The sequence below is a fragment of the Corvus cornix genome, chromosome 1, assembly GCF_000738735.6.
Source record: "Corvus cornix cornix isolate S_Up_H32 chromosome 1, ASM73873v5, whole genome shotgun sequence".
Taxonomy (NCBI): Eukaryota; Metazoa; Chordata; class Aves; order Passeriformes; family Corvidae; genus Corvus; species Corvus cornix.
Window position 1 is genome coordinate 67688332 of NC_046332.1, and position 26283 is coordinate 67714614.

General features: G+C 39.1%; 1 protein-coding gene across 6 annotated transcripts in view; it reads right to left on the bottom strand.

Annotated features, from left to right (window-relative positions):
* Positions 1-2293: 2293 nt before the first annotated feature.
* Positions 2294-26283, bottom strand: part of TBC1D4 (TBC1 domain family member 4) — a 97000-nt gene continuing 73010 nt past the window's right edge. For 2 of the 6 annotated variants that reach the window (XM_039549011.1, XM_019292171.3), the window contains exons 11-21: positions 26129-26278; positions 19968-20128; positions 18831-19040; positions 16924-16926; positions 15108-15266; positions 13622-13780; positions 12934-13178; positions 10062-10221; positions 7975-8144; positions 6158-6334; positions 2294-4566 (exon numbers count right to left, since the gene is read on the bottom strand). In XM_039549011.1, the coding sequence (XP_039404945.1) occupies positions 4339-4566; positions 6158-6334; positions 7975-8144; positions 10062-10221; positions 12934-13178; positions 13622-13780; positions 15108-15266; positions 16924-16926; positions 18831-19040; positions 19968-20128; positions 26129-26278 (1822 nt within the window). In that variant the 3' untranslated portion in view covers positions 2294-4338. The other 4 variants (XM_019292172.2, XM_039549120.1, XM_039549063.1 and 1 more) reach the window with 4 other exon arrangements.

A 26283-nucleotide genomic window follows, 5' to 3' on the forward strand; every position in this document is an offset into this window, starting at 1 on the left:
CACAGAATACTTTTCCCTGTGTAAGTTTCAGCAAGAAATAATGTATAGCACTTGTGTCATCTCTCAGCACATGCTCTGATCAAAAATAAAACCTATATAATAAAACCTTCTTACTTTCCTTTATCAGAGTGAAGACTTGAGTAAGCTGCAGTTTGAGCACAGAAACAGCCTGGATAAGCTCCAGGAGAAGTTTTTTTAATGGTAAGACTACAAACAACAATTCCCAAATCTCTCGTTAAAAGTGGCTGCTGAGCAAGAGTTCTGAAGAGCACAGTTAAGGACTGGAAGACTTCTCAACTCAAATGAAATGCCAACACAACGTTTTGGTAAAGGACCACTGCCAGCTCCTTCCTTTGGTCCACAATTAAGGTCAACACTAAAATAAAAGCAAACAGACCAAGTGCCAGTCTGTCCAGATTCTACTACACTGCAAGCCTGTCAGCACACAACCCATCAGCTGCTCAAGGCACCAGTCATCTTTGCTTCACTGCCCAGCTTTTTACTGTCACTGCAGAGTTCAACACGCTTTCAGACAGAGTGAGCTAACGTGTTAAAGTTTAGGCACATGAACTCTCTCTTGCACACTGGACTAAGGATATAGCTAAATATTGGATATGTCTTTTTTGAAAAGAGCATTAAATTTTGTTTTTTCTAGTCACTAGAAAGACTGAGGAAGGAGAAGCATATGTTAAATGCATTCAATAGCTAACACTGGCAGTAAAAGATGAAGCACAGAACCAATTACAATTCTTGCAAAGGATGGTATAGCCTGGCATAAATCTTGACATGTTACAGCCTGCACATGCCTGTCAACACCCATCTATGACTACAAAGACTGACTGGATAATCACTATTAACACTGCCTGGGGTTATTCACCTCAACACAGAAAAGGCTATTCACACTAATACCTATGTGGTTTCAGGTTTAGATTAAGTGTCCAGATGCAGACCCTCTGGATCACACTAGTAATATCAAATTCTTGGATCAAACTGCTGAAATTCTTTTGTACGTTACAAATTGTTCAGCTTTCCTGTAGTGATATTGAGCTAAGAAGTGTCATGTTGAAGACAGCAGAGTCAAACCACTCAACTAGATTTGTGATTTCAACTAAGGTCGATTTTCAGTAAAATCTAATGCTTTTTTTAGACAAAAGTGAACAAATGCAACTTTCAGGCACCTTAAATAAGCATTCCTCTTTTGAGGAGATAAATAAATACTCTATAAGAGAAGAAAAAAAACCCCAAGAAGCAACTTTCTGGCCAGATTTTCCACCTGTAAAAGAAGCAAATACCAGAGTCTCCTACATTAGCCCTTCTTACCACACTGACTTATTTCAGCCTATTTATTCCTAGCCAGTTTGCTAGCTAGAAGGACATACATCTCCTCAGACTTTGAAAAAAAGCCCTCTACCAGCAGAAAGCAGTCTAAGTTACCTGTTTCTGAAAACAGCAGATACTTTTTCTTCAAGAGTTAGGTCTCCACAAGTTTAGTGCAAAAACTGAGAGCTCTGTTGTGCTTAGCTCAGAGAGAACAGCAGCTTTATTCTGAGAACTTTTTTCCAATCAGAAAAACAAGATACAGAAACAGAAGAGCAATTTGTCTGATCCCAGGAAATGCCCCTTCTCCCAAGCAATTATCCTTGCAGCTCTGCCTCTGGCCCACTGGACCTTAAGACCTCCCCCTCCTCACAGCTGCACAAGTGCAACTGCACAGAATAGCTGTAAAGCCATCTATACATTGATAGATGGACTCATACACACATCCAGTTCAGTCTTCTAGATAATCTTGCTGGTTATTCATCTGAAGATGGTGTGGAGGAGAGCTGCTTGAGTGCAGACTTCAAGCTACACAGCCTAGAGATATCCAGTTACAAGGCACTCTTGGGTTCAGCATACAAACACTATCAGAAGTGTCCTGACGCCATGAGGCACTTACCCCACTGTGGTTTTACTTCTGTAGTTTATTCCCATGTGTTGTTGCACTCTCCTCCCACTTCAAAGGTAGATACACAAAGTTCATCAAACTACTATTGTCAACATGCATGTGTACTAACTGAACTGCTACAGAACAAAAATACCTTTTAACAATTTCATCTTCAGTTAAGAACAATGCAAGATTATTCTCCCTGAGAAGAATATATATCCTTGTACTCTGTGTACTTCTACAAATCCTGCAGGTTTTCTTCCCCACAACTAGAAACTAAACCCAGATCCTTTTCATATTTCATGTGAACAGTATTATTGAGAATGAGATTGGTACTTGAAGTGTAGAAAAATAAAACTAGCCAGAGGCTGTGGGAAATGCAGCAATGACGTTTATTGGAATTTCTCCAGGCATTACATGAAAAAAATTTAAAGTGAAACAGACGATAAAGCTCATTCAGTGCATCTTCAAAAAAAAAGATGTACCTGAATAATCTTGATTCTTTGTAATAGATTCTGCTGCAGTTCCTGGGATTAGTTTTTTATATACACATCAGATAAAACTCACTCTTGAACAAAACTGCAAAGAACTGCCTTGTCACTTGGCATTTCCCCATCTAGTACAATACGACATTCTTGAAATATCTAGACAGATTCCACATAATTTTATACACAGTGTTAAGACCTTTCACCCAAAATGTAAAAAGAGAGACTGTTAAGTAAATCAGTATCTTTAATCAAATAAAACATCATGGAAGTAAAAAAAAAACAACAAAAAACCCAGGAGAGCCAAAGCCCCTAAGTTCCACAGCAGTGTGCAGCAAATAAGCACTGTTGTTGCTCACTTTTATGGTAACATAAAGCGTAATACTTAGAAAGCAGTGATATTCAGTCCATGCTTTCTAAATTGGACAATCTTATGCAAAAAGACACTGCTGGATTTGGCACTTTGCTTAATTGGTTTTCTTACTAAAAAGAACAAGTGTTTCCTGAAATACAGTATAAAGGGAAAGAGATAACATGAGCCACTGTAACACGCAATTAAGGGTTCAGACATGCACTCCAAAATACTTGTCTATTACACATTTGTCTAACCCTTCTCAAAAATTCCACTTGAAAACATTTTCAAATCTATATGCAACTTTTTATAAGTTTACCTCTATAAACATAATTTCTCCCTTGAAATGATCAGAGTTTATCTCACCTTCCGTCCAGAACACACAAATTCATGACTTTTGTTTTAAAAAGAAGACCACAAAGCAGTATTAAAACAGGAATAGCCTGGAAAGCATTATTAAAACTGTGCCTGTACTTCAGGATCCCCTTTGAAATGTATAGCCACTGTATATGTGAAAACTGAAAGGTACATAATATCTGAGACTTGCTTGGTCCTCTCTTGTGCACTCATGCTTAACTGCCTGCAACCTACCTCAATTTTCTTCTCAAATAAAATTTAAAACAGCTTTCTGCATCCCAATATAATTACACAAGGCTTCTTGCAGCATTTCTTTGGTTAAATGAGAACCCCTTACACATCTAACTTACAACAGGCAAATCTCCGGTGGAAAACTAACATCGGAATGAATCCCATCCCACTGCTGGGCTTCCTTCCTCTCCTCATCACGATCAACCCCAGCACAGGTGGAAGCAAAAAGGCCAAGAAGGGAGCAGCAGTCACCAAGCTCTTGCCTTTGCAAGCTCTGCGTGTGCGTGCAGACACCTACTCCTTAGCTCTGGGTGACGGAGGTGGAGCTATGATGCAATGCTTTTTTGTTTCCAGTTCCAACATGCATGTGGAATCACACTGCTGACTGGGACAGCCCAGGCAGCGGATGGCACTACAGCTCTTTCTGTGCAAAACATGTCATGACACTTTTTCTGCTTATTGGTCTGTGCTCACAATGTCAGTAGAATTAAAAGAGAGGCACGCATGAGTTCACACAGATTTTCCACAGAAGATGTGAAACATGCTGCTCTTTGGAGGGAAAATTACATTCTCCTTTTTCTTTTTCTTCAAGTATTATTCAACATATTCAATATACAGATATAGAAAGACACACTATCCTCATTTCACTACAAGACAAGCACATCCAGAGTGAATTTGCAGATCAGAATTACCTTTCTCTACTCCAATTCCTCTTTTTCTTTAGGTCAACTCTAAATATACATCTACTCATCATAATTACATGTGAGAATCCTTTATTTCCCCCTTGTGATTTATTTACATAACCATAAAAAAATTAATAGCCTGAATTTGCATACTGACACTTGAAGGCCCATCTGTAGCTATGAGTGTCCCAGCACTATTTTTGGGTAATACCATTGCCTATTGCTAAGTAGTTATTGAAAAAGCAGCATACTCATTTTTTCATTCTTTTTTTTTTTTTTAAGAAATGCTGCCTAGAAGACCCTGGCTTATGGCTTACTCCATATTTTATTATTTGGGTTGTAGTTTACTTCCTTCAGGAGCAGTTCACAGTCAGACAACGATTCCGCTGGCAAATACTTCACTATCTGCTCAAGAGTCTTTTGATATGTTATCTTCTCCTGTTCCAGGGACTGAATTACAGTCTTCATTTTGTTCTCCCGAGTCAAAACAGTCTCCAGGCTGGCTTCCAGACTCTGAATTTTAGCGTGAGCAACCTGTAAGTAATAACATCATAATAAATTTATAAATGCGGAATAGTTTTCTTTTAATATTATGATAAGGTATCTGTTAAGGAAGGAATTACATAGCTACTTCTAAAAGACATCTGTGTAGGCAGACAATACAAGGAATGTGCATTGTGTATCATACACCAAACCTCCTCACAGTGACCAGATCAATCTGAAGGATTTCTCAAAGCTTTACAGAGGGAAGGAGACCTACAAGTTGCAGCAAGCAAGGGACAGCTGAAAGTACCAAGGAACTGGAGCTGGAGGGGAAAAAACGAAATCAGCAGCTGGAGTAGTACTGGAAGAAATGACCTGTGTGACAGTGATGGAACAAGGGGAACCCTCTGTGATAAAGTTAGAAGCATGGAGAGGCTGGAGGGAAAGAGAACCTCAACATTAAGTCTAGAAGCAGACTGTGTTTTCTATTGTCCAATTAAAAACCTACAGCTTCCTCTGACTAGTCAAAGAAACCCTTTACCACAGCAGTAGCAGTTCCCTCTGTGGGAACTGGAAGAATTTTGATTGTTCCTAGGAAAGGGTACAAGCAGAGGAATGAAGAAGTTACACAAACAAAAAGGTGAAGAGGTTAAGGAACTGGGAAAGATGCATTATTGTAAGGCACTCTGAAAGAACAGAAAAGCTTTGATAGAGCCTTTCAAATCAGCCACTCAATTATTCTACGCCTTTGGTGCATTTTCACAACAAAGGTAAAAGCCAAAGCTGCAGTAAAAAAATAAAGAAAAATAAAAAAGAAAAAATAATAATAGCAAAACGTTGAAGTGATTCCTGTTTTCAGTATCAAAAGAACACAGCACAGCACCCTTAGCCCATGAACACAAAAATAATGAGGACTTCATCTTTCCTTTTTTTCCTTCCTTCTATTTTCATGTTTCAGAAGCTGAAAGTGCTTTCTGAGCTCTTTGCAATGTTTGTTCAAATTAACAAATATAACAAGAAATAGCCTGGTGATGAAAAAACAAGAACTTGCCTTTCAGGAACATGCAAGACAATACATATTGCAACTGAAACAAGTCTTGGCCAAGCTACAGGTGAACAGTGAAGGAGGAAGGACTTCTTTAAAGCACAACTTTATCAGGCAAAGTCTGGTGGCTTTCAGATGTAGTGAGGTCTGCTAGAAGAGACCACCTTCCAAAAGTAGACTATGAGTTTCAGCAGAAGGAAACAAAATAACACTGCCTACAAAGGCCTGGAGGAAACAAGTCTGCTGCATTATGGATTATTTCTTAAAACCTTCCAACAGGGAAGCAAAGAGATGAAGGGACAGAGAACTTATTTTTCAGTAAGACACACAAATTTTGCCAACAGATTTTATGGAAGATAAGGGAAGAGAGGCTTTGGGAAAAAAGAAATCTAAATCAAGAAGGAAAAGTCCAAGGAATGACAAAGGATTTAGAAGTATGCTTAGCAGAAGTGAATCACTATAATTAAGAGAACTCCTCAACTGCACAAGGTCTTGCAGCAAGAAGACTTCTCACACAGACTTATAACAACACTTTCTCCACTATTGGCTGAATCATAGAAATGACTTCTCCATGAGTTTGTAGCCTAAGTCATTTACCTGTAGCTTCTCCAACAAATCCATGTTTTGCCTCTTCAGATGATTGTTTGCCCTCTCCAGCTTCTCCAGGGGTTCACCTTCATCACAAGAACTCACGTTTTCCTGTAGCTCATCTTGAAGAACATGGTACTCTACTTCATAGGCATGGAGCTGTTTTGAAATATCCATCTCGAACACCTGCCATGAGAGAAAAAACATTTTTAACTACAATAGAGAGGACTTATTCCACACGAATGTTTGACTAAGAGTCAGCTCTTCTGGATTAATGCTTTTCCTGTCCCCTTCAAAAAAGTGTTTAAGGGGATGTCTACAGTAAGAGCATTATAACATCGAGAGTTGTAGCCATAATAAATCATAGACTTCAGAAAAAATTGGATCATGCCTTTTACAATTACCAAATACCAGCTCTTACTAGGAGATGTATCAGCAGGAAAATCTTATTCAATCCAAGAATTTTATAATATGACCAAGTTTTATGGACTCTTGCTCAGGAATATTAAGAAGTTCAAGACAAAAGTTTTTAAATCTGGGATTCATCAGATCTCTGCCTTCAAAACTGGATCCCTTGACTCCAAGAGCTCATTTACAGACTTCTATAAAAACATTCTGCACAGTTACAGATTCCACGTGCTCTATCTCTGCATGATGACACACTACTTTCTTATTGGGATACTTTAGGGATAAAGCATTGTGAAGACTACAGAACTGAGCCTCTAACAGTGAATGGATCGCATGACCCTTATCTGTTCACACATCTAGTCACAGCCTCTCAGCCTTGGAAAATTACCAAAGATTTTTAGACTAGGATTGGAAGGATGTCTACAGTGACATGTTTTCTGTTCCTTATCCTAGAGATCACAAATATTCCACCAACACAGACACACATAGATTCCCTGAAAAACCAAGTTCTGTATTACTTTCACTGTTCTATTCTATTCAAATGAGATAAAACTTTAAATTATGTAGTGTTCAAGCTGGCTAAGTACCATTTTCCTCTACATAGCTACCCGATAAATCACCCGTGTATTACAGATCTGCATGATGTCTACATTTTTCTTTCACTACCCATTATAAGGGGATGGTCCTGGGAACTACCAGAGTGAGATAGCCAAACAACTGTCCCTGCAGCCAGGCTAGGTAGGAACAATAGGATACAGGCAGTCTACACATGAATGCAGATCTGGAAGGCTGCTCAGCATGAGACCACACCACAGGCCAGCTGCAGCTCTGCAGGCAACATAACCCGTTCTTTACTCTATCAGACCTGGCTTTGCACAAAGCCATTTCTACCATGCCCACACAGCACAGCTGCTCTGCAACCCATGCAGTATTAAACTACCATCTCTATCACTGCCAGAATCAACAAGTTGTGAAGACAGACATGAAGGTGCCTGACACAGGTTTAGCACAGCAGTCACAGTCAATGCAACGAGGAAATGAAGATTTACATTGTCTAAAACTGAATTCTTATCTAAAAGCACCTGAAAGATTCAAACCTTAACAAGCCACAGGAATGCATAAGTGCTCACTCACACACATGGTTTTCTAGAGCTCTTCTGTTATCTCTGAACTACCACTTGAAGGGGGAGAGCTGCTCCCAGGTTCACAATTAAGGTACTAGACTGAGGCTCATTCTCAATTTGCAGCTTCAGCGCAGAGGAAGTTTAGGTACAGAGATGAAGATTCCAGCCACAGACAGTATTTCTCAAGAAGGTTTTCATATCTTCTTCTGAGAAGACTTTTGCTTATACTGTAGGCATGATTCTTTTAAAGTAAAATAAATGGGGGAAAAAAAGAAAAGCGAAAAACATCCTTACCTGAGTAATAATTTTTTCCATTTGAGGCTTAGTCATATCTGGAATAGTGGTTTTAAGAAAATCAACAATGTTCTCAAAACTCTCACATCCCATTATAGATGTCTCTTGACTGCTAAGTAGGCTCAGTGCTACTTTAAATATGACTTCTGTTCCTTGAAGAAAAATAATGTCTAAAAGAGAAAATAATTACAGTACCTTGAAAATGGGAGCTAGAGTCATTGGATAAATACATGTATTTGCTGGGATGTTCTTCTTTGTAATCAATCACAGTGCAGATATATTCAGTTCAGAAGTGCAATGTCTTATTTCAACAAGAGGATAAAGCATATTAAAGAATTTTCTTTCATCTTACAGATGTGAGAGAGCATTAAAGAAAATACTGCATGCTTGTTATGTCTGTAGCAGTTATCTGCAATAAGCATTTCATCACTGTCTGCCACAGACTGTTAACCAACTGCTAACTGGTTTTAAGTGCTCCTGTGACTGAAAAGCTACTGGGGAGCAGATCACAACACAAATGTTTTTCTACAGGCAGAAGCTAGTTCTTAAAAAACAATCATGTAGATTCCATAACGGGTTATAATATTTTCAAAATTCATGGTAGTGATCTTACTGGCTATAATGTAAGCCCCAAACTCTTTGAGGTATAATTACATGAATAAGAGAGGAAAGTCTGGGCTCTGAAATTTCTGAAATTCCCCCTTCTCAGGTCTATGATGGACATTCAAACAGCATAAATATAAGTATATAATTTGTGACAGGTAGGCAATAGCCATTTGCTCCTGGTATATTACAATGGCCCATAAGACACTGAAAATTCAGGAATTCAAAGCCTTAGGAAGTAAAACAATACAATAACTTTGCAATTTTAAAATGGGAACATGCCTTGGTCAACTTATTTACAGAGAAATGACCACCAAACCTCTTTCCCACCTTCCCCCATTCTTAAAAAATTCATTTAGGAAAAAAAAAAACCACAAACAACAAAAAAGAAAGGAACGTGAAATGCTCAAGTGTCCCAGAATTCAGTAATCCCAAAGGGAAAGAGATATTCACATGACTGGTACACCACTGAAAAAGAGATACACCAATCATTTGTTCATACAGACAGCAGATAGAAAACATTTGCTGTAAATGGAAAAAACCCTGTATAACGGAGAAATCATTGGGTAAGAAAAAATTAAAAACTTAAAACCAAACCCAAACAACCAAAACCTTCTTCCTGCCCCCAAGACAACACACCACACAAACTGAGAATCTAACACACTCCAGTATTAAAACATGAGACGAAGTCAGGTTGAATTTCTTAAGAAAAGACAAAAGGTGCCATACAAAAACAAAGATCAAAGTGAAAAAAGTATCTGATTTAAGAGGAAGTACCTTACACGTGCATTTAGATTCTTGGTGCATATACAAGTACAGTGAGTTTTGCATTAACAAATAACTTTAAATTTAAAAAACAGGTGCATTACTAGAGATTTGACTAAGCTGGCAGTTCTTATGGACAAGAAAAGATGACAAAAAACAATTACTTGACATTCTGATACTGTAAACACTACCAGGCATAATCAATATTTAGGTTTCTGTACTACGCATTACCTGAAGAGGAGCATATAATGAAAAAACCTAGCTGAATGAAATCAGAGGCATATTAAGACTTGGAAATTGTTCAATATATACATGAATACCTAAACCAGCCTTTAAGTTCAAATTTGCTTGAATTTTATTAGAAAGCACTTTAGAATCTGAATTCAGAAACGCATTTTCTTTTTTCAGTTTGCAAGTTGGCCAAAATGAACTTTTCTATAGATATAAACTGAATACATTTGCAACAATAAACTTTCTGCTGTTTACACTTCAGGAGTCTCTTAGGTAACAAGAGAATACATAATTATTTGCTCAAGTCTGATGTTTCAAGGAATACCCTTTGGATTTTCCTCTTCAAGGAGCTGACACCCCACCATGAAAAGTGTTGCTACTTGCCACCCACAACAGTCACCCCAAATGTCCCCAGCATGTAGCAAACTACTGGAGAGTTTCAAAACACAATGGACTGTTTATTATTGCAATAGAATAAGCTTTCTTACCAAATACTCTGGCTACGAATCCTAATGGAAACTGAGATGCGAACAGTGTAAGAAACCACGGTGCAGCATAAAGACTAGGACTGATTTCATTTTCTTCAAGATGATTATACAGGTCTCTGTGATAATCATGTAGAAGCCTTGAGAGCTGATACATCTGAATCTACAGTGCATGAGGGGGTTGGGGGGGAAGGAAGTAAAGAAAGAAAAGTTCAGCTTTACTCAGTTTTCCCAATCATTCACATTTCATTCGAGGGAAATTAACTGCAGTACAGATGGCACGGTAAAATGAAGCTTAATTGCCGCCTGGGGCCTCGAGTGGTATCCACTCACATATAAACAACCTGCCACTAATGAATTAAAATCAACAGGGTAGTCAATAACAAAGAACAGTTTGAACCTGATTACTAATGAAGTATCATTTCAGATTCACAGGCTTAAAGTAAGAAGGGAATATATTGCTCCAACTTTGTCAACAAACCAGAATTTTCAGTCTCACAGCAATGAAAGTACAGGTACCTCCAAGATGTCCAAATTCTCCATGAATTATTTCTGACTGAATTTACACATTCCAGCTTTCATTCTCTAAATTTTAGCCTTATTTTTGCTGCATTTAAAACTCTAGTGCTACAGTCATCACTTTAGATAGTTTCTGTACCCACAGAACACATTTTATTTCCCAGAACACCTCCCAGTGGTCCTGAGGAATTTAAGATACTGGTGCAAAAAGTGTTGCTATACAACCTATAAAAGGTTGCAAGGGAAAATGGTTAAAAGGTGCTATTCATGGCTAAAAATATCACTCTGTGGTAAATTATTTCCTTGTGACACTTCTCTCAGAAAGCAGACATATATTGATTAGTTGTCAGGCCCAATTTTGTTGTAAACAGTGCTTTATGCTTAAGGTGAATCTGCTCCTCAATAAGAAAATGACTCATTACATCCAGCTATTTTCCTACTTCTAGAGTTCATGCTTGTTCCCTACCAAAAGCTGAGAGCCCTTGAAGCTACCTGTTTGTCAGCACTGTGTACATGAAGAGGGATCATTCATTTAGGCAAATCAGCTAAATTTGTGCATGCATTTGAGTCCCTGTTTTAATTGCAAAAGATACCAATTAAGCCCAGTTTGGACAGTGCCAATAGAAAACACACGTTAAGTCAGAATTCCATCACAGAGTAGTAAACCAACTGGGACAGTTCATTATGAACTAAGGATCTAGATTACTACTTTTTCCAGAAAACAACTAAAAAATCTAAGACAAATAAGTTTTCATTATCTTGAAGAATCATCCAACATTTTTCTTCTACAGGAGTGAAGCCAATTCTGCATAAAAGCTTGCTTGTGTTTCACTACTGTAAATGCAGAAGAATTTGCAATACTCTACTCCTATTAGAAAACAACCCAAATATAGTAAGATCCTCTAAGTCTTCTTGTCTAGTTTGTCTTGAGCAGACAAAATTTGACTTTAACAGAAGAACTGCCTAGGAGCAAACTGTGGGAAAAACAAGCCATTTATTTTAAAAGGCAAACAGTACTACAAGTGGTAAACCTCTCCAAATTTAAAAGTACTCTTACAATGAAAGAGTCACACTCATTTAAACTATAATGTGAAATCCTGGACATGTGAATGCTCTCAAATCATCAGATGTTGGAAGTCTACAACTGCAGTATAACACACACACACTTAGAGAGCATCTACTAGGGAAAAAAAAACCCCACAAACATGCATTTATCACCCTTTTACCCTCACTGGTTTAAAACGTATTTGTGGGGGGAAATGGAACAGGAGGAGGTAAAACAATGATTTTTATGGCTGTTCACAATTCATCAACAACAAACTTGCTATAGCATACTTACATCCACAGTCCTCTATCACTTTTAGAATAAGCACATACAGTTTCTCTAACTATGATCTATTCCATTGCTCTGAACATTTTCCAAATAAGCACCTAAAGAGACTGGTCATGAAAAGTGGGCTAAAACTCTCCCTTAAGTTTTACTTAATTATAACTGTTTGCAGGGAGCATGGGGAAAAAAAAGGAGACTTTTGTATCTGCTGCTTTGTTTTCTCTTCCTCCTCTGTGGACTATAAAAACTCATCAGTGGTATATTCCTTTACATTATAAGGGGTTTATAAAATATAATTATTCAAGTCAGTGGACAGTTGCATGTCAAGGTGAAAGATTTCTCAAACTTTAAACCCTGAAATTCACACAGATCTGAAAATTTTTGTCTCCTTCCTAAACAGTCTTGAGTATCTATAGCTAGCTGCTAAATAATATTGCAGAGCTTGCATCATTGCATAAGCTAATTAAACGATTAAAAATTCATCTGTTTTCTATCTCTGAGCGTGATGGAGTAGAAGACAATGAGAGAAAAAGAGGTGAAACGATGAGTCAAGGCAGGGCAGCCCCAAGTACAAATGCCTGAGGAATACATTGACTGACCACTGTGTGTCACTATTGACTTGACTTGGCCTTACAAGACAGACATCTACATCCAAGTGCTCATGGACTGAATAAAAACAAAATCGAATTAATTTTTAAACTCTATCCACGCACGACAAAGTGTATCAGTTTTTCTCTAGCATAAGGAAGAGAGCAATGAGGAAAAGAAAAGGAAGGGCAAAATAGCAGAAATCAGAATTTCTGAAGAGGAGATGACAGGGATGTGCAACAGGATAAAGTCTGCAAGTTTTAAACTTCTCTGTTTGCAAACTGAGAGGCAGAGAGGGGTTTGACAATAAAATATACATGCACCTTACAACCTCCAAAACAGCGTAAGAAGCTTCTTACGGCCCTGCAGAACCTAAGCAACCCCTGAGAGCTCAAAAGTGATTTAAAACTCTGGTTTGCTCCAGAAGGACTGACTTACCTGTAGCGACATCATGTCTGGCCTGTACTGTTTACGGAAGCCAAGGTCATACATGAGGAATTTCAGCATTTCAAAGGCCTGTTCTTCACTCATATGTAGAAGCAGCACTCCAGCTACAAAGCTTATACCTTGACAGTAACCCACTTCTTTGTCCAGCAAAGAGTATGCTTTCAAGAGATTAAACAGTGATAGCTGTCCTGCTCCAAGGTGGGCGGAAAAGTAAGGATGCGTAGGGAATGTCCGTCCTGATGTAAAGAGAGAAGAGTAGTTGATATTCAATTCTTCTAAAGAAAACCCCCAAAAAAAACCCCAAACAGCATCTCTCCTCTCTCAGACCATTTCTCTTTGGTTTCATATGCAGTTTGCCTTTAACCAGATCAATCTGTATCTTACCACTGATTTTAGACTGTACCTTTTGATCTCCTTTAATATTCTCATCTGCACAGAACTTGCAGAAGCAACTGCCTGACTTCTCTTTTCAGACAGATGCAGAACGGCATAAATATGAATGGCATAGCCTAAGAAATCATCTGCTTACAGGACTCTAAATGGCATACACAGAATGTATCCTGGTGACATAGAAAATGGTGTTCATAGAGCAGCATCTACCTTCAGCAACAGCTTCTATTTTGACTGGTGTGTTTTTCACTGAAAGACCCACAAAACCAGTCAGAAAGAACAGACTTACCTAGATCTACGAGGATGGCATGCTGTTGAGCAGTCAGTTGTTTCAGAAGTTCTTTGTAAGAGATGTCAGGAGGCTGCTGCTTGTTTGGCAGCCTGTGCCTGACTCGGTGTTGCACAGCCAAAAACTGCCAAATTTCTCCCCGACGACTTTTTGGTACACCTGCAGGTCAGTCAAAAAAATAAGAGGCCTAAGCAGGGGGATACTTTTAGTGCTACAACAAAAGAATTTGCTTTGTCATAATCTTGGCTGAACCACTCTGGATGATCCCTTACGAAGTGAACTCCACTCTGCAGTGTGTTCACTCAGTAGCCACAGCTCAGTCCCACAAACTAAACGTGAACAACAAACTTAAGAGCAATTACCCTGAGCAGTATCTTGGGCAACTGAGGTACAGATATCCCTTGCTTTGCCACTTCTGAGCTGTTAGCCTCCAGCAGGAAAAGATGCACAACTACACACAGAATGTAGAACAACCTGTTTAGGAAGTCTGAACTAAATTCTCAAGTGTAAAGTACAAGGAAATCCACCTCCTCTTTCCCTTCTCAAAAGGCTGCTCATGTCAGTCCACAGACACAGAGAAATACATCTCCCTTCTATTTCTCCCTTTCTATTTGAAAGTCAAAATGTCAACTCTGCTAATACCTTCTAGGTAAATAATTAAGAAGAATGCAAGTTTAAAATACCATATTCTTGTTCCCAATTCTGAACTGCTATCCAACAGCAGAAAATAGGGTATCAAGATAAGTAATTTGTTGGCAGACTTCTGAAGGACACTAATAGGAACTGCTTTATATCTACTACAATTTACTTTGGTAGCAATTTAAACCTCCCTTCTGTACCACAGCCAGATCAGGCTGAACTGTTTTTCAGCATCTGTAACACAGATACGATATTCTATGGAAGAGGGCAGAGCAGTGCAATCAGGCCCTACATCTGCATCATAACAAGGCCCTCTGGATACCCTCTTGGCCTATGGCTAGTCCACAGGAAGATCTACTTCAAGACAAAATCCCCAGCCTTTCACTCCAGGAAATGAAATACTAAGTGACCGTATTCCAGGACTCTCCAAAACTTGGCTCTGATTTCCCTAGGTTTTGGGCACAGACCACAGCAGACATTATGGTCCACCCTTCTCAGTAAGCAAGTAAAATCAGAGCATCTGAAACTCAGAGTCAATTGGACCCACTGATCAGAAACCAGAAGTTCAGAGGTGCAGAGGCTCCTAGTTCAATCTTGGATGTAATGATACACGGAAACAAGATGCTACTTTCAGGGGTATGACTGTACATGTTTCTGCATTGCTGACATTGCAAGCTGCAGACACAGCAGAACCTATTTTCTGTTTTGCAGGAGAAGGTGAGCGCCTCTGAAAAGAAGGCAATTTTTTGCTTCTGGAAGAAGTGTATTGCTGGCAGATTTCTGTTGGATCAGAAGAAAACAAAAAATATCTTCAGACTTCATAGCTGAAAGCCTCCTACATAAATACCTTCTTTTAAAGTGGAATGAATATCTTCCATGTCACATCGGATTTTGGCTCTGCAGTTTAGTAACTTCTTATCCCAAATATTTATGGCATCTTTCTGACATGTGCCAACTTCATCATAGTCCAGTTTTACTTTTCGTGATTGGAGCTCATCTCTGCTTGCTAGAACATGGAACAAAAAGGAAGAGCACATGGAAAACCAGAATATCAGAAAATTACAAGATAACAACAAATGCACAAACCCCATTCAAGTTAGATCTATCTATCCAATAAGCTGACTGGGGATAAATACATCTACAATTCATTAGTTTATAGCTTAGATGGGGACAGTTGTTGTAAGATGCTGCATGTAACAATTTAACTTCTCTTACTGGGTCATGAATATTAGCAATTCATGAAGCACATAAAAACATTTTTTAAAGCTTGGGGCAAAAAAACCCACATTCAACAAAACCTCACAGCACCTGCTCTGCAAAAACACCTTTGATCATTTTGTTCTTGTTTATATTGAACATTACCATTGTTTTAGTATGGAAAGTCCCAAACATATGAATGTTTGTATTAGAGATATAGGCAAGCAAGCTAAGCAAGTCTTCTGAACGGAGTCAGTCACACTGGCTCCAGCTCTTACATGTCCCTTAAGAGAGCAAGAAAAGCTCTTGGCACTGCTACCTGGCATCATCGGGCTGAGCAAACAGAATGAACCAACATGAGCCATAGCCAAAAAGATATATTTGTGCTGAAGCACAGAACTCTTGATGTTATAAACTAAAAAGCTTTGCTGCATAGGACTACCTGGTACAAAGTATTTATTACACTACTTCTGAAACAAAGCTGCATTGTCATCCTGGCATTTCATTGAGAAGCAGCTTTCATTTCCATTACTAAGAAATTAACTCTGGGTATTGTATTATTCATGATGCATGTGCAGAAAAACACTTCAATTCCTCTAACTACTGGTACAAAAAACTGAAATCAAGACTTGTATGTGTCTTAATTTAGAGAGATATGTTTAGTTGTCACTGGAGTGGAATGTACATTTCACAACTTGACCTCTGAGCTGCAGTTGATTTTATCCCAAATTTGCCTTGATCTGTGCACAATACTCCTTGCAGAAGCCTCCTTCCTCTTACAAATGTATTCCCTTCCCCACCATCACCTCTAGGTAAAAGCAAACTCTCACTCACATTTTTATACATCCTGCAAAACAAGACAATCTGTTCCTTCACCTACTCACCTCACTTCAGATAGAGTTAATATTGGATCAGTCCACAGGATCATTGCCTAGCCCACTTCAAAAATGACAAATTATTTCCAAAAGCTCTGTTACACCTCTGAGATATTACCCACTCAATACTACAGGGGCCCCTGCAGAAGCAGGTATGCAAAGTGCAGTACACTGCTATAAAAATGCAAATGTGATCTTACCACAGGAATTTGCAGTTCAGCTGGGGCGATTTCAAATGCTACCCTACTGCTGTACGATTTCACCCAAGAATACTCACTCTTGGAGGCAGCATGCAACTCAAGAGAGCAGTAACATACTTCAGTGTGACAACAAACTCCCACATTAATTGTGCAGTTAACCCTAGCAAAAGCCAGCAAGTTTGCCCATTGATCATACCTGCTCTACCTACTACACCATCCTTGGTTGTTTTCAGCCATCCTTACATTTTTCCTAATCATTGCTAGGTGGCCTGCTACTTTTTGCAGGTCTTATATTTCTAGATGACCTACTGGAAAAAGGAGCTTCTAGGTTCTCAGAAAAAAAGAAAGGAAAAGAAAAAGAAAGCAAGTTTGCGCAATTGACAGAACTTACCTTCTGTAAAATAAAGAACTAATAGCGTTCAAGTCTCCTCGACAGCAAAAGGAATAGGAAAAGAGGTTCTATTAATATTTTGTACATAAAAGTCAACAAATGATTAACAGAAAACCACTAGAAACAGTTCCACAGCAATTCCAGTCTTAAACCAGTGGAATATATACAACTAATAAATTCACAGCTAGGAACCTGGCTTCAAGTAAAGGTATTTCTGCATTTCTGTTACTACATTTCCCTTTCCTGAGATGTACATTTAATTGTAAGGCCAAGAACCACCTGAACTAAGGCTTGTTTGGAATGTATCAGCTCTGCACATGTCCTGTCCATAAAATGGCCCATGTTATAACAGACCACAGGAAGGAAACCTAGATAGGTGCTAGAATAGTTTACTTTTCACCCTTTGAAAATAAGATGATGAATTCTAGGTAGCCAGAGCACCACTTTCACTAGCAGTACTTACGAACCTGAAAATAAGAATGGAGACATGCTCCTTGGAGCACAAACCAAGAACGTGGGCTGGCAAATGAGTGCCAGTTTGGCATCTCCACTGCCAACACTCCTGTTTTCACCACAAATGATCAGGTAGGAAGAACCTAATTTCTACATATCCATTACAGAATGGAAGCAACTTGTAACTGAGTCTTAAAGGAACTGGACTGATTTAACAGTTTTCAGTACCCTTAGCCACATAGGATGGGTATAGCAAAGAGTTTATCCCTCAGCAGCTTAAAATAACGGAGGGAATAACATGAAATTAGTCACCCCAGCAGATCTCCAGCTTCCTCACCCCACAACAATAGACTATTTGCTAAAATGGTTTATGAAAGGAAGATTTTGGCTGAAGTTCTCTCTAGATGTTCCCTATGAATCTAGGAGTTTCCACAGAACTGTGTGCCAACAGGGAGACAAACTGTAGAGAGAAATGGCACCAAGAAATACTCTACGTGTGCAGGAAATACATTCAAGGATGTATGCTTGGAGGGATATGGGAAAAACTTCTATCCTGATGTTTTTCTTTCCTCTCCCTGCCTTCCCAGTAAGCTAGTCTAAAGAAGGCCAAAGAGTTAACTGACCTTAACAAGATCATTATGTTTTGTCTGAAGACTCAGACTACCGTATATGTTGTACAGCATAAAGGAGAAGATGAAGGCAGCAACTGCAGAGAGGACACTTGGAATTTTCAACTTGCACCAAAAGCTTGCTAGTCTATTTTACTGAAGAACTTCTATATGCTAGGACAGACATTGCATCCTATCTTTTATTTGTGTGAGTCTTGACCAATCATAATAAAGTATCTTAGACAGAAGCTCAGGCAACTGACAATCAGAACAGTCAACTTTAGACCCCTCACTAACAGCACTCAATTTTCAGAGTACAGTGCTCATGGTTCCAAAAAACAGAACTTTCTGACATACCTCAAGAGCCAGTTGCTCAAAAATCATATTTGGATTCAAGCATTAATAAATTACCACTGTGACGTGGTTAATGAAGAACAAAAAGCCTGGAGAGAAAGGCCATGAGCTGCAAAGGACTGAAACGAGATAGAAAGGGTAAGGTTTACCATACCTAAGTGTTCACACAGCTCCTGTTCTCCTCACTCCACATTACAACTCCTGGACTCAGACAGATACAACAAAGACTGTAGCATCCTTTGTCTAACATGCACTCAAAAAGAAAAATTTATCACTTTCTCCTGTCACTAAGATTACTCATTTAAAGTCAGGTAGACAGAGAATCTGGTAGACTGTGAGACAGGACTAGGAAAACACAGGTTTTTTCTAGTACTGTTAACTGAAAAGTTACAGAACCACATCTCTGTTTGAGGTGCCCAACACCAGAACAGTTTTCATCTTCAGGCAGCAGAATCTGCAATAGCTTTTAGGGGTATTTTCTAAATAGCTAACCTTCCAGCTTCTGGTTTTCTTTTTCCATTCGAAGTAACAGAATTTGTTGATGGATGGCTTTTCTCCACAGACTTTGTAGTTCTTCTGAGTTTCTCCTCTCTCCAGTTTTATCTGGACCATCCTCATTTTGCAATACTAGAACAAGAGGGTCCTCCTCCAGGGGTGGAGCAAGGGGGGATAAGGGTAACAATTCACTTCCATCATGACCATCTGCAAAGAATCAGAAAGCTATTACAGGAAACTCAGATTGTTTGACATACAAAAAATCTATGTCATAGCAGAACAAAAATAGCTGTCTTTTACATTCAGCAGTGAGTTGCTGATTCCAAAGACAGAGAAAATGCAGTTCAACAGTAGAGGATTCTTTTTAAGTAAGTGTTTTGCTTACATTAAATAAATTTATATTAAAATGAAATAGAGCTAAATAAAGGGTCACCCAGTATTTCAAACCTTTCCCCTGCCAGCTCCTTCCACAGGCCTTACAATGAGGCATTTATCCATAAAGTCTCCTTTACAGCTGAACTTGTTTACTGCTGTGATTTACCATGGGTTCTATAAAAAGCAACCTTTTCCATCTGCTAACCTACACTACAGAGAGTGCTGTAGCACTTTATGCTCACTAAACATTGAGTTTGTCATTTGCCTATGGTTTTGAATTCTGCCAAACAGGACTTTATCAATAGCATGATTTCAGCTACTTCAGAGGTTTCTACCTTAAATGGCTTAAAGCTGTAACAATTATTAATACACTCAAGAGGTGCTATGTACACCACAAGGACACGACATAAAATTTACCATTTTCTGCAAATACTCCTATTATGTACACAGGCTAGGGTAAAAATTTCCTAACTGTTAAAAAGATTATCTTTGTCAGCAAGAGACCTGTCTTAATTTCCTTGCTACAGCAGCTATGGAAGATTGCAATTCATTTGATTTTGATGCCAAAGGCCTCTCTTCAAAGCAACAAAAACCTAAATAGTCTAAAGCCAAATGAGCACAACTGATCTCTGGCAAGGTTCTAGCATGAATATTGTACCACACTGAGTCCCTTCTCCCTTTCATGTTATCACATGTTGCAGTTCACTACAGTATTAAGTAACAACTGCTTGTTTATTTTCTTTAAAAGCACACACAGACCTGGATGCTGCATCTTGGAAGGAGATTTATTCATAGGTGAAGCTACCTGCAGGAATATTCTCCGCCGCCAGGAGATGCGGCGAGGTGTGAGCGTGGCCCCCACAGCATTTAGAGATTCACTGCTGCAGAAGGTTGGTGTTCTTTTCTTTCCCTCCCCATCACTGAAGGAAAGAAAAAGCAGATGGGGTATTTAAAGTCAGTATTCCTTGTAGGGGGAAAAAAAAATCTTTATTAACTCTGTCTAATGTATAACCAAACCTGCAGGAGCATTTGAGGGGAAGCTTAAGAAGGCAAAGCATGCTGTGTGTGAGCTTCACCTTGAATACTCAAGCGCCCAATTGTTTTCTTGTAGCACAGTGCTGTGAAGTTTGCACTGTATACCACCAGGAAGCATCCATAGCATTCATACAGGGCTTAGCTGGAAGCTTAGAATAAAAGCTTAACTTTTGGAGAAGCTAAGAGAGAAACATTGTAATACTTAGCCTCTAACTTTGACAGCAATGGGTTTTGTTTTGCCATACACAAGTCTTCTGGGAGCAATCTGATGTAACACCCCTAAAAGCAGAGATGGTGCTCCAGTGGAGCACAACACTCCATTTAGAGCCATTTTAAATGTCGTGCTGAGCTCACAGGTGAGTATTTTATTGGAGACAATGTTCTGCCTTCTCATACAGTCTCTTTCCTAAGCTTCAAGAAGTGGATGCTTCACTTAGATAAATGGGGACAGATGTCCTCATGTTTCATCAGCATCTCCAGCTGTAGGAACAGAGCCCCTGCAAACAGAGGGCAGATCTTCTCTCCAGCTACCATGTAGAAATATAATTACACATTAATTTTAATAATATTTTATGCTGCTGGAAGAAGTAAGGAGAGGATAGAGGAAAGCTTTACTGGGGGGACACACCAAGCATACCTTTCTACTGACTACTGCCAGAGAAAAAAACATTTAGCTGTCATAAGTACTTGATCCACTTTCAGAAATATTTCAAAATTTTGCATTTGTGGTAGTAAATTACGTGCAGAGATATTATATAGCAATGGGTACATTGATTATCTGCCACAAATCCTTTCACATAATGTCAACAGCACAATTACAAGCTTTTAGGAAAAGAGCATCAAACAGGGGGAGCTGTTTCTGCAGCTTCACCTTCAATACAGGGAATACTGATGTATCAAAACAGTAGCCACACTTAAACCTTCATCCTGTAACAAATTTCCATGCTATAATGCAAGGATCCTAAAAAGTTAGATGAAAGGAAAGCCCAGCATGTTCACTATGTTTTTAGTGGTAAGGCAGTTGCAGATGATTGCAGTTTGCCAGCTACAGTCCGTCCCCCCACATCTGGCTTGCACAGGAGAGATCTGCAAGGGAGGACTAAGAAGTTTTACCTATACCAGTCTGCCAGCTACACTATCTTAACCAGCACTTCATAAGTAATACTCTGTGCTGAATGAATGTGCCGAATTCACCAAGCTAGAACCGGCCTTTTTGCTGACCAAAGCTGTCAGGATGCTAATGGTCTACAACAGCTCCCTGATATTCGCAAGCCTGAGTGACCAACTGAACTCACTATCATACCAAGGTATAAGACCCTTCTTTCATATCCTGGTGGAGAAATAACCATGACTTCATATTCACCTACCCAGCACAAGGCACCACCCCTCCTCTCCTCTAAGAACAGTGCTACTGGTTGGGAGCCCTGAATAACACACAGTCTGAAGTGTTCTCCACTCCTGATTTAGCTTCCGTAGTGCCTCAGCTCCCTATGCATCACACTATTGGTGGGTGGCCTTTGAAGATCCCCATGTTGCATTAACCTAAACAGCAACTGTGACAATCTTCTTTATCTAACTCCGTGTCTGATGATGGGTAACCACTGCCTGTGGTAGCCAAACACAGACTACATAGACTATAACACTAATTCTGAACCCATAGGTGCTGTTTCTCAAAGGTATTTCAGTCCAAAGGCTCCTGGAAATGGGATACTGACTTTGGATACGTATAATTCTAACTTATGTTTCTATAAATAACTGTAACAGAACTACTGCTTACTGTTTCAAGTCTTACATATCATCACATGTTACAACACAAAAACTGAGTCATTCCAGGGCTTACTAAACAGATGCTATATAACAAGGGAATGAAAACTTCCTTTCTACTGCTATGTACAAAAATCCATATTCAGCTACTGTGCCTCTAGACAGTCCTAGGAATAGTGTTCAATTTAGAGTAGCAATTCACAGAAAAGTCAGAATAAGAAGGTGGCTATTTTAGGGTATGAAACTAAGTTGTTTACACCATTTGAGTCATGGAGTTTACATTGGGATGAACCAATCATGTACGCTACCTCATGAAGCATGCAAACCAGACAGTTCTGAGGACCTGTATTCTGTTGTTAAAAATCCTCTCTCCACAAAAATCCCCAGTCATTTTAGGCAACTAGTATTAATCACCTCCTCTTTCAAAGAGCTGTCCGATAAGTGATTAGAGGAAAACCTCTCCAAGTCTCAGAAACACACCTTGTCATATTAACCCAGGAAAACACCAAGACTTAGGAAAGGGAGGGTAGAAAGGGAGCAAAGAAAGTTTCTTCATTTCAAGACAGACAACTCCTAGCTTAGTATGAGATCTGAAGATGTGAAACAATACCCTACAAAGCAAAAGCAGGAAGAAGTCAGAGTAAAATGGTAGTGTCTCCTACCCTAAAGAAAAGATTCAGGAAGTTGGTGCAAAAACCAGTTTCTCTAAACAGAGTGGGGGTAAAGAAAAAAATTAGCTATCAGCTCCCAGCAAAATGAGAGGTTTATTAATGTGAGTGGAGAGACTAAGAGCCAAAGCATCTCCAAAACAAGAAAAACAACTTCTTAAATAGAGTTCAGTCATTGCTACTGAAAAGCAGAGCAGAATTTTCACTACCACCTAAGCAGACATCTACATGGGAAACGTGCTGCAAGGTCACCTAGCAGAAGAATCTCTGGAAAAAGGTGACAATGTAATACTCTGTATTTAAGATATATGCATCACAACTCAGTTTGGAGAATAATGCTTCTCTGTAGGGCTACTTAGCCTACGCTTCTGACCCAATACAGAAACCAAAATGCATTTAGCAGCTTGTATACAATAAAAAATGAACAGCTGTAAATTCAATATAATGCCTCAAATATTTCAGTCTGTACTTTTATCCTTAAGCTGTTCCAAGCAATAACCCAAGTACTGATCATCTAAGGTTTTATCTCTGGTTTTAACTGCAACTCGGTTTCACCCATTCACTATTCTATCAGATAATGCATAGCATGAAGATGAGACAGCTACTTCAGAGAAAGAAAAAAAAAAGAGAAGAAAGAAGAAATCTCAACAAATTGGTCAGACTACAAATATGCTTCTTGCTTGGTTTTGATTAGCTAAATCTCTTTCCAGAACTATTCTTTAAAATGTACCCGAAGACTGATATTTAAAAAACCACAATGCTACCCCCTTTCTTGTGAACTCTTCACATAATACTTACCTGAATTATTTTTCACTTGAGTCCATGAAAGCCAACTGACTTGTGAACAAATACTGTTGTTGTTCATGCCAAGACTTGTATTTTTCCCCATTTTGCTTTCATTTCAACTTCTCTTCTGATTGCTCTAAGTAGCAATTGAATCAATGCAACCTACTTTGCAATTTGGAGGCTGAGACAGTACAAAATCCCCCAGATCAAGTACAGAATTCAACTTCCCAGCACTTCAGCTGGCAGAAGCCTGTACGTAAGACTAATACATGAAGCATTCCTCCCATCTGGGAAGAAGAAAAACCAGTTTCTATCAGTTTACACCCCTCTATTCATTCTCACTCCTGTCATATATTTTTATTCTGAATAATTACTTTCTGCTATTTTGTTTAAAGAATATTCTCAAGTAGTTTACTTCCTTCATGAGACATGAAGCTGTTTTTAAAAAAAGGAATCTGTTCAAATTCAAATTCAGCTTAAATTATCCTTGCACAGCAATGCAATGAACAGAGAAACTGTGGGCTATCAAACCTATGCTGAAGGTTGTTCCATTTTTAAAAGTGCTGCTTTTACGTTTATATTAAAAATTCTTGTTTACCTCTATGTTGATCAGACCTTATTTTTACTCCTTATCTGCAACTCTGTTCAATATTGAATGCTGCACAGCACACTTGTGAAAAGTCAAGACTGTGTGGAGATCATTTCCATCCTAGCCTTCTCTCCAGAGAAATGTATTGACAATGCCATAAAAACATTCTGAAGGCACCTAAAAATATTACGGTGATGCCAAAATTTTACTATACTGTTCATTCCTTAAAGAATGGAACTGTATGGGAAGCTTCCAACCCAAACCATTCTGTGATTCAATAAAAAAACCACAAAAAACAAAACAAACAAACAAAAAACAACCAAAAAAAACCCAACGAAAAATCCTATGCCATTCTATAGCATTCTCTTTGCATAGGCCCATCTGGCTGCTACAATTCCAAAATCTTTCTAAAATGAATTCCAGCTGAAACTGTCTCTGCTCCTTCACACTGAAGATTGCCAGAACACCAATAAAAGCTGCCTGCTGCATCATGTGTAGTCTCAAAGCTACATGATAAAGAAGTGAGACTCTACAGAATTCTTCTCTGGCGCAACAGGAATTCCACACTTCATGAATGCATAGTAACCATGATTATTCTGGAAAATGCACTGAAGTTTTAATTAGGGTTCCTAACAGTCAAACAGTTTACAGTTTGCAGATTGCAAAGCTTAATTCCAACCTAACATATACTCACTCATATGAGAACGCTAAGAACACCTCACAGTGATCCTACTGGGATAGATGGTGGTCCTCTGAGAAAAAGAACAAAAGGGAAAAAATCCCAACAAACCAAAGAAGAAGCCTACAAGAAAAAAACACTGTAAAACATTAGAACTTCCTCTCATTCCTAAACCTGATGGCATAACATACATTCGCAACTTTTGGCCACCATCAGTTGGACAATATATTTCATTCTCCATTAGCCAGATGAAGTGGATTACCTCAGTGACCCTTATCACATCAGCAGTATTCACTTGGCACTTCTTTCTGACCATACTTGTCATATTCCCTCCACAAACCCAACTAGATGCTAACTGTGCACTCTTGCTACTGCAATTTCCTCACCATGACAGTTCAGGCCCAGTTGCTCCCAGCAAGACCTATAGCTAATGAGATCCCATTTTCACAAGAGTCCTCATACAAATTAAAGACCAAATTGTACCAGGAATGTGTATACTGTAAAACCTAAGTGGAAGCATGGTGGTCTTCTGGGAATTACTCCTTGAAAATCTCCCCTCCTTAAGAGTTCAAAACTCCACTACAATGAAACACAGTACCTTGACCTGCCTGCACAACCAATTCCAAAAACAGTATCTCAGAAATTTCAGTTTGGAATTATGTGGCAATAAAGTACAGTTTTCATACAATACTCAATCCTTCATTCTCCAGATCCAAAAAGCTTGGTTTAATGGTGTCCACTGCCTGTACAAACTGACCTGGGCATTGGTTCAGCTTGGATCAAGTCTGCTATCTAAAAGGAACACAGAAATAAAGCTGGAAATAAAGCTATAAAAATAGAGTGGTCTGTAAGAGACAGGTTTGGGGTATTTTTTGCCACTTCTCATACCTTTGCTTCTTCCCAAATCCTCTTCAACTAGAAGTTATTTGTTAATTCTCTCTGAATGTCTCACAGTTAGTATCACTCAGTTAACTTGGTGTTTCCCCTTCCTCATGCACAGGCATCCCACATTAGTACTGTACACTCTTCACACTGCTCTTTTCTTATTTTCACATGCCAATGATCATGGCAACACATGCTGGTTTGCATTCAGCAGAGAAAGCGTTAAATTGGCATAAAACTCCTAAAATCCACTGCATTTCACGTGACAAATCAATGCAGCAGATTTGCAACACTACAACAGAAATAGGTTAATAGCTGCTAGGTGTCAGCATAGAAGCCTCTGTTTTTAACAGGCTTTTTTATCCAAAAGCCCGCTTGTCCATTTGCATCACGGAAGTCTGTTAGAAATGCAGGAGCACAAGGTGGAGTGGGAGAGATGCCATGTGCTGCATTCCACTGGGAATCCTGCTGTTAAGCTGGTGGCACTGGAGAACTAGCCAGGAGACAATGCTCTCACCTCTTGGAGAGGTCACTTTCTGAGTGCTGGAGCAACCTTCCTGAGCCCTGGTAAAAGCTTTTCAGGAAAGAAGGGGCAGAGAGAGAGGAGGGGAGACCAGGTGACGCAGATTCACTCTCACTGAGAGCGCGCCGAACCCCGACCACAGGACTGTG